The sequence below is a fragment of the Amphiura filiformis genome, chromosome 17 (assembly GCF_039555335.1).
Source record: "Amphiura filiformis chromosome 17, Afil_fr2py, whole genome shotgun sequence".
Taxonomy (NCBI): domain Eukaryota; kingdom Metazoa; phylum Echinodermata; class Ophiuroidea; order Amphilepidida; family Amphiuridae; genus Amphiura; species Amphiura filiformis.
The window spans coordinates 24,232,078-24,241,675 of NC_092644.1; the positions used below are offsets into that span (position 1 = coordinate 24,232,078).

The window sequence follows — 9,598 nt, forward strand, 5'->3', positions numbered from 1 at the left end:
CAGTAACCACGCTTAGAAAGGGTGGGTTTCGGAGTTTTGGTATAAAGGGTATAAAATAAAAAGGGTGGGTTTGAAATAAAAAGGGTGGGTTTGTATCACCACTGCCGACTATGAGCATATATTGAGTTTACTGAACTGTGTCCTGACACATTGGACCGTTTGAGGCAAATATTCAAGTATCTATAAAATGTTCCCCCTTTAAGGTTAAAAAAATGTTATGTCTTAAATCGCCCATGCTTGTTTGTTTTTCTTAGCACGCCCATTTCAGTTGAAACAGCAAATTCATTTTTTTATTTCCTTTTTTTGCCGTAAAATCATGAAATTATGAGAAACATTGTGAAGAAAATTTCCTTGATTAGATATTGCAAATTTTTGTGTGCCACCACCACTGACAGGAGTGTAGCCTATTTGTACTTCAATTGAGTAAATGAACCACAATTTTATACTGTGTACTTTGAACATCCACAAATGACATCTAAATTCAAAATTAAGTTTAAAAAAAATCTTTAAAAAAAAAGTGCATTCCGCATTCGTTTGTGAAACTGTCAAGGGCTTTGAGACATAGCTTTTTTAGGCTGATTAATATTTTTGAAGAAAATGTCAATAAAAAATTAAAACCATGTTAAATATCAGCAAATTAGGTAAGGTGCCTTGCAAGGATGATACAAATTTAAGTTAATAAAAGGCAGCTATTATAGAAGGCAGCTGTTTCAAAGTAGGTCTTTGTTACATTAATAATGATCTGACATAGGATCCACACAGTTTGATATATGGTATGATATAATTCTATTTGGAAACATTAAAACAAACATTTCCTAACTTAATTATTCCGGTAAATGTTTCAGTCAATCATGCGGGTGGTGTGGGGGTGAGGAGTTGTCACGAAAGCTGACTGGTAGCAAGTAGAATGCTATTCCAGTTGAAATCTACACACCCCTATGGAAAACATGACCTTAAATCTCCTACAGAGGGGGTGCAGACTTCAAATGGAGTCACTAATTCAGATAACTCTACTTGTAATTCAAAATTCCCTGTGCGGAAGATTAAGGTCATGTCTTGCATAAGGGGTGTATGGATTTTGACTGGAATAGCCTAAATTATGAAGAACTGGGATAAAAATTCCCCATTCCCCAGGAAAACATGACCTTAATATCCTACACAGGTGGTGCAGGATTCAAATGGCATCACTATTTAGGTAACCCCATTTGAAATTCACACTCCCTGCGTGGGAGATTAAGGTCATGTCTTCCATAGGGGGTGTATAGCCTGGAATAGCCCAATTTATGAAGAACTGGAATAAAAAAACAAAGTATTCCCCATACATTTGCAGCATATCTTATCATTGGTGTGTACGGCCATAAATATATAGAAATGTCAAAATATGGATATGTAATAATTTGTAGGAAGACATATCATTAGGTTCTTCCAATTGGACTGTTCCTTATTAGTATTTCTGGAGCCAGCATAATTTAGTTGTTGCTCACCTTGAGTTTGTATAATTCAGACCAAAACACACCTAGCATGAAAATAACATTTTATCAGCTGCCATTCTTTGTAAGTTGTTCAATAACACAAAACTACGAAATAAACATTTTGTCATGGAATGGTGTCTCCTTTAATTTAACACCTCATTTGTGAAAATTGAGCAAGAGTGGATGGAGCTTACGGGCCATGTAAAAAGATGCACTTTGACTAGATTGTCAGTGGGTATCGTACAGCACAGGCATTAGGCCTAAAAAATTGTTTGATTGGCGTAACCCGACCGCCCCTGAAAATAAGCCCGAGCCTAGACTTTTTCAAAAAAATTCTAAAAAATTAAAAACTAGAGTCAACAGACGCTGAGTACAAGCCATAATTTGACCCTATAACTTGACCCCTGGGTTACGGATGGGGTCAACTGCTCTTGCATTGTGCTTAGGATGTCATAAGAAATATTCCTGGTGAATTTCAGCTTAATCGGAACTTATACATGGATTTTGATTTTTGAAAATTTTGATTGACCTTTTGACCCCCTTAATGACCTTTGACCTCAATGAAAAAAAAACCCTTATGTACACCGACAAAATGCATTGTTCCAATTTTAAATAAAAAATTCTAACATGTTCAGTTCTTGAGATAAAAATTCTTGAAGTTATTCAGCTAAAAACAGGAAGTGACCCCTTAATGACCTTTGACCCCCAAAATAAAAATACCATGCATACATCAGGGAACACTAATTTATGTATGTTGGTTATATTATTCTGGTCTGTTTACATTTTGAGATAAAAATTTTTGAACATTTTTGATAATTTTGGTTTTTGACCGAAGTAACCCTTAATGACCTTTGACCCCAAAACTGTAGGCATCCTAAAGACCCTGGCTAGTAGCAATGCATGTGTGCTAATGGCGACTCTCTGCAATGTAATTTGTAAAGACAGTGATTTTTTGAATATTTTTAACAAATTTTTCAGATTTTGACCGGAAATGACCCCTTAATGACCTTTGACCTCAATTCTTTTTAGGAAGTTTTAAGCACTGCCACATGTTGATTCATATGCGTGAGTCACATGATCATTGCATGTAATTTGTGGAAGGAGTAGCATTTTTTGTGAAATCAACATTTTTGGCCATAAGGTCAAGGTCAAAGGTCACAGTCAGGTCAAAGTCAAATGTAAGGTTTGGCCTAGTCCAGTGGTCATTTGACTCAAGTATGGTTGAAATCTGTCGAAGCATAAGAGAGCTAGGGCGAAACGTGGCAAGTCACGCAAAATGTCACGAGTTGCCAGAAGAAGAAAGAAAGAAGAAGAATTGAGAAGAGACAGAACAAGCCGACATCCGTCGTCGGCTTGTAAGAAAAGAAAAAAGAAGTTCTAAAGCCTTTATCATACTCGATTTACAGCTTAAAATGTGGGTGTGTAAAAAAATATGAAATTGCAGACTGACCTACCCTATTTTTTTTATGTTACGCCAATCAAACAATTTTTTTAGGCCTAAGTGCATGCATGCTATCATTACTCAGGATAGCTGTGCTGTGATATCCCATTTACAATCTCACCAAATGCTAGCAAATGACATGCTTCATGTAGTGCCCCCCCCAAACGAAATTTCGAGTTGCATTTATTTAATATTGTAGTATTATTTTTCATTTTGGTGTGAGAATATGTGATTCAAATTCCAAATATTTATCATGTTTATTGTCAAATCAGAACGTTACAAAGAACTTCAAATGTAAAATTCAAAAGAAACCTTTTACGAAAGCTACATTGATGATTAATCCATGTTATTGATTTCATAACAAAATTGTTTCGCTTGCCCAAGATCGCAATAGTTGGAGAAAGCTTGCAGTCGCCTGCTCCGCAGCCGACTGATGATAATGAACAAATGTCTCTTGAATATTTTGGTTTATTTCATACAATTTGCAGACAACTAACATGCATTCTCTTTACTTTTGTTCTTTCCAGGACACATTGCCAAATTCTGTACCAATGCAAGGGGATGACATCCCAAGACCGCCATCACACGGGCCAAATAGCAACCCTAATCACCTCCAGCCTCAGCAGCAAACAAATGCTAACCATAATAACAACCCAAGAGGTCAAGGGTCAAAGGATGGTGATCAAAACCAACTTAGTCCTGCTGCAATGCAAGGAGGGCAGCAGACAACACAAAGGCATGCTGGGAATCCAACGTTGTCCCAGCAACAAGAGAACAATGCCAATGAACAATTACACAACAACCCAGCTCAACCTCCGAAAGGTGAAGGGGTTGGTGCGAATCCCACCGATCAAACAACTAATAATAATCCAGGTTCTTCCAAAGCATCATCACAAAGCGGGTCTAGTGTATCACAGCAGCCAACGTCAAATACAGTGGCGCAAACCAAAGACACACCACCGACAACGACGACAACGACCAAAACTAAAAAGAAAAGGAAAAGAGGGCCATCGACATCTCAACCGCTACAACCAAATATGCCACACCCACCGAATATGCCCATGCCAGGAATGGGACCTCACGGGCCACCAAATTTTGGTCCGTTTTCTCCGCAGCATTATGGCCCAGGGCGGGGCCAGGACCAGGGGATTTCCCCAGCAGCATATGCAGCCTCTTCCTATGTCCATGCGGCCTGAAGCGCCACCTCAATTCTCTCAGCCGCAGACAGAGACTGAAGACTTGGACCCGAGTGCCTTGTGGGAAGCGCCACCTAGCAACAAAAAAGGCTGCCCGCCTTTTCCTCCTGGTTGGCAGCAAGAACAGCAGCAGATACGAATGATGCAACAACAGGGTGCTCCTCAGATGCCCACTATGTCGCAGGCACAGTCGATGATGTCACACCCATCTGATTCAATGATGGGACCTAGGCCACAATTTATGGACCCTGCTCATGGGGAGCCAGCACCACCCAATGAGCAGTTTAACCAATTTGGACACGGACCAAACTTGAACGATCCTTTTGATGCGCCAAATTATAAGCCTCCGCAACAAATTGATAATCCTACTCCTGAACAGTTACGGCGGAGAGAAGAAAAGATCAGAACTGTAAAAGAATTACAGAGGCTTTTGTTCCCAGAGGATCACCCTAATAGTTCACCGACTCCCACTCCTAATAGAATGGTGTCTCCAACGGGAAGTATGGGATCGATAGGTGGTGTGTCATCTCCTCATGAGATGATGATGCCACAACAAAATATGATGGGCCCACAGATGGGGGTGATGAGACCGGAATGATGGGACCACAGCGTCCCATGATGCACCCTAACATGGGCAACCATCCAAGAATGCCTCAGTCAGAAGAGAGCATAATGTCTATGACACCGGAGCAAAGAATGATGATGTCACAACAGCCATTGATGATGCCTCCGCCACCCGATTGGGAGAACATGACTCCGCCGCAGCGAGAGTGGTATAAATTACAGCAAGATTTTTATCAGGACAAGAGGCGGAAAATGATGGATGACCAAATGAAAGCCGCCCAAATGCGCATGTCAGAAATACCAGGACCACCCAACTCTTTCAGTGATCCTATGGATATGCCAATGCCTGGGCCAGGACCAATGGGACCTCATAGTCCAATGGGCTATCAAAGACCAATGCCATTACATGGACCAGGACCGGGACCTGTACCTGGCCCTGGACCTAGTCCAGGACCAGCGGGACTTAGTCCAGGTCCTAGCCCAGGAGGACCTATGAGTGGACCTGGAATGCCTCCACCTCCTCCATATCCTAGTGCACCAATGAGCAATCAGAGACGGTCAAGTGTGTCCGGATCTTTTCCACCATCAGGTGCGAATCCATCATTTCCTATGTCACCTCATCCGATGTCACCTCATCACATGCCAGGTGGTCAGCAACAGCAGCAGCAACAGCAGCAGCAACAGCAGCAGCAACAGCAGCCATCACCTCGTGCAAGTCGATCAAGTTCGTTGCCAGGATTACCGAGCATGCCTCAGCAACAAATGCAGCAGTCAACTCCAAGTGGCAATTCAGCAAGCATGCCACCCACGCCTATGTCCCCTGCGGCACAAGGTAGTCCTATGAGAACGCCCTACCAGCCAAATACCCCAACGACAGCAATAACGGCTAACATGCCAGGATCTGATGTGAACACTCAAAGTGCAAACAGTAATGTGAACAGAACACCCACAGCAAATGTGGAACAGTCCCCGACGTCTGCTCAACCTGGCACTCCAGTGATGGATCCAAATGTTCAAAATATGCGCATGAATAAAAACAATGGCTCGCAGCCGGGCACGCCCACTGCTACAACTGCAGCGGCGAAAGTGACGCCCCCAACTACGTGTACGGTTACAACGACCACAGTGTCAACTACATTAAACTCTGATGCCCCTATTACGACGGCAAGTGGTGGCACACCTAAACCGCAAGAGACGCAATCAAAGAGTTCAGACTCCAGCCCAGGAATCCCATCACAACAAAGACTTGTGCATTTCCCCTCAAGTCAGCTGAATAGAGACAAAGCCCCAAATTTCCCTCCAAGAGGGGAAGACCTCAAGCAATATGCGTCAACTTTTTATCAGAAAACAATCAAGGATCAACAAAAGAATCAAGGGAGGTTACAGCATTTTGGATCACCAGCTGCCTCTAGCCCCATGAGCCAGGACATGCCCATGGCGCCGCAAGGCATGACGTCACAGCCAAATAATATGACGTCAGAGCCGGGGATGATGACTTCGCAATCAAGAATGATGCCGTCAGATAGACGGTCTATGACGCCAGATACAATGACTCTGACGTCACAAACTAGAACTATGTCATCACCTGGAGGCATAATGACTCCAGAGACTAGAATGATAATGACTCCAGAGAATAGAATGATGACCCCCGAGCAGCGGATGATGATGTCAGAATCACAGATGCAAGGTGGTCCTGACTCGCGATTAATGTCGGATTCAAGAATATCTACTCAGTCACCAATGATGGCTGAGTCGCGAATGATGGGCCCAGAACCTAGGATGATGGGTCCTGAACCAAGGATGATGGGTCCAGAATCAAGGATGATGGGTCCTGAATCTAGGATGATGGGTCCTGAATCAAGGATGATGGGTCCTGAATCAAGGATGATGGGTCCTGATTCAAGGATGATGGGTCCTGATTCAAGGATGATGGGTCCTGAATCAAGGTTGATGGGTCCTGAATCAAGGATGATGGGTCCACAACAACGCATGATGACAGCAGATAATATAATGTTATCGCAGGGGTCAATGAGAATGCCCAGCCGTATGCCAGCGCAAGCGCGCATGATGATGCTACATTCGCGAATGTCGTCGCCTCAAAGTGGGATGATGTCCTCACCGCGAATGATGTCATCAGAGGGCGGAATGCCGCATCCTAGCATGATGGAAGGGAATCCGCGTATGTCGTCACCGCAAATGATGCAACAATCCAGTATGATGCCTCAGGACAATCGCATGACATCGCCAGATACTCGTATGATGGCATTAGAAAGTCGCATGATGACATCGCAAGGGGGTATGATGACTTCGCAAAGTGGCATGATGTCATCGCAAAGTGGCATGATGTCGCCACAAAGTGGCATGATGTCGCATAGTGGGATGATGTCACAGAGGGGGATGATGTCATCACCAGGAATGATGACATCCCCATCAGAAATGACATCACCGCGTATGGCAGGACCAGGTGGCATGATGTCATCAGAAGGTAGAATGATGTCGCAGGCAGATATGATCTCATCACAAATGATGATGTCATCGCAGAGTGGTAGTATGATGACATCACCACCGTCGCGAATGTCTCATCCAGGCAATCCTGGGGGCAGACCTCATCCAATGGGTGGTGGTACTATGCAAAACATGCCATATGAACAGGGTAATATGTCTATGTCAGGGATGCATATGAGGGAAAGATTACCGAGCCCACAGCAAAAAATGTCAGGGGTTTTCCACCCCAATGGAGGTATGCAAGGCATGAACATGGGGCAAATGCCCAACTCAGGTATGGGTGGACCAATGAACAGTATGTCAAGAACTAGTGCGGGTCCCGCTGGAATGATGGAGGGAAACCCCCGGGAGCATATGATGAATCAGGGGCCAATGCAGCCCCATCACCTTGACCCCAAAGTGTCGCAAGGTAATCCATCGCAAGAACAGAGTCCGCTTTCGCTTTTACAAAGTCGATTTTCACCGCCGTTATTGCCGGATGGAAAAGGACCTAAGCAAACGTTACAGTACTTCCCGTCTGCGAGTAGCACCGCGGCACCGCAACCGGGTCAAGCACAAACTGGTAACCCCCATGTTAATCCAGGTTTGCCTTCAAGTTCACCGGCACAGTCGGGGCCAAAACAAATCCAAATGCCATTCCCAATGGAAATGATAACTGGTGGACCCAGTCAAGGCATGAGTCCTTCCATGGGAATGGGACCGCAACGGATGCCTCCTAGTGGACCTCGCATGAACTTCCCACATGATCAGTTTCAGGGATCGTACCCGATGGGACCCGGTGGGGGTGGACCACGCGGCGGACAAATGGGGGGTTTCCCTACGAGGCAAGGAATGCCGGGACCGTATAATATGCCGTATGGAGGGAATCGAATGCCAAACCCAGGAATGGGACAGCCGGGAATGCCAGGACCAGGTGGATATGGTGAACCAATGGGATATGCAGGACATCCAATGCAAGGACCAGGAAATCATATGGGGATGGGTTGATCAGACACCAGAAAATCATGCCTTTGTAATCATGGAACATCACCAAAGTCAATTTTGCACATTGCCTATTATTAATACAAACGTAGTCAAAGCAATCGTCTTGTGTTTTCAACATTTTGTTATTTGCGGGTTCTTAAAATTTGAAGCAAGGTATGATGGTAAAGCATGATGTAAGGCTATTCCAGTTGAAATCCGTATTCCCTATGGAAGACATGATCTTATTAATCTCCCACACAGGGGGTGTAGATTTCAAATGGAGTTGCCCATTCATGTAACCCTTTTTGAAATTCACACTCCCTAAGTGGAAGATGAAGGTCATGTCTTAAGCAGGGGGTGTATGGATTTCAACTGGAATTGCCCATTGGACGGCATGATGGAAGGCATGATTATTTGTTGTGATAACTTGTGGGACCAGGGTCAAATCATGTATGCCAAAATTATGACTTTGTATATCGTAAGGTGCAATTTGTATACATTTGTTTTGGCATGTTTATTTTGTATGAAATGCATTGTTGTATCAAGTGGTCAATTCTGCTCTACTTTTAATAGTATTGTTATTCTGGAGGGGGGAGGGAATTGTGCCCATTTTTTGTCTTCAATTCTTTGCGAATATGGTATCATGCTCGGAAGAAATAACTTCTAATTGATTGATTGTAGCAAATTGTCCACTTACACAACACAAAGGTACATAGAACACTTAAGGTATATAGAAGATATAGAGTCAAGTTACAGGATCTGGAATGAGCGTTTTGAGCGTTTCGACAGTATTTTTTGTGGCACATGAGAGCACATAAGACATATCGAATTGCATTCTGAATACGAAGAATGTCTTTCTGATATCAAATAATTTTCATTTTTTTAAATTCACGATATAATACAAATTTTATGACATTATTAAAATTTGATATTTTTCCATTTTTTGATATATAACAGTCCTCGAAGTCAATTTTACAAATCTAATGATATATTCTTAAAGTGTATGTAGCTGGGAGGAAAAGTCGACGATCAATTGAAAATTTTGACCTTTCATATTGAAGATATGGATTTTTTTTCCCAAAAGACCTAATTTTGTTGGTGTTTTGGGGAAAAAAATCCATATCTTCCATACGAAAGGTCAAAATTTTCAAATGATCGTAGGCTTTTCCTCCCACCTACATACACTTAAATACACATATTATCAGATTTATAAAGTTTATTTTGAGTACTGTTAAATATCAAAAATATCAATTTTTAATCATTTGCCGTAAAATGTGTATTACATTGCAAATTATAAAAAATCAAAATTATTTGATGCAATTCGATATGTCTGATGTGCTCTAATGTCCCACAATAAATACTGTCCAAAGGTTCATACCCCACCCCTTAAGGGGGTAAATAGGGTGATATTTTGTGTACCTTTTGCCGTTAATGTAAAATGCATCATACATTTCACA

At 42.7% G+C, this 9,598-nt stretch overlaps 1 protein-coding gene across 1 annotated transcript in view; it reads left to right on the top strand.

Annotated features, from left to right (window-relative positions):
• Positions 1 to 9,077, top strand: part of LOC140137506 (uncharacterized) — a 126,216-nt gene extending 117,139 nt beyond the window's left edge. Inside the window, 3 exon segments of the mRNA XM_072159221.1 lie at positions 3,441 to 4,057; positions 4,059 to 4,699; positions 4,702 to 9,077. Coding sequence (XP_072015322.1) covers positions 3,441 to 4,057; positions 4,059 to 4,699; positions 4,702 to 8,165 — 4,722 coding nt within the window. The 3' untranslated portion in view covers positions 8,166 to 9,077.
• Positions 9,078 to 9,598: the final 521 nt, after the last annotated feature.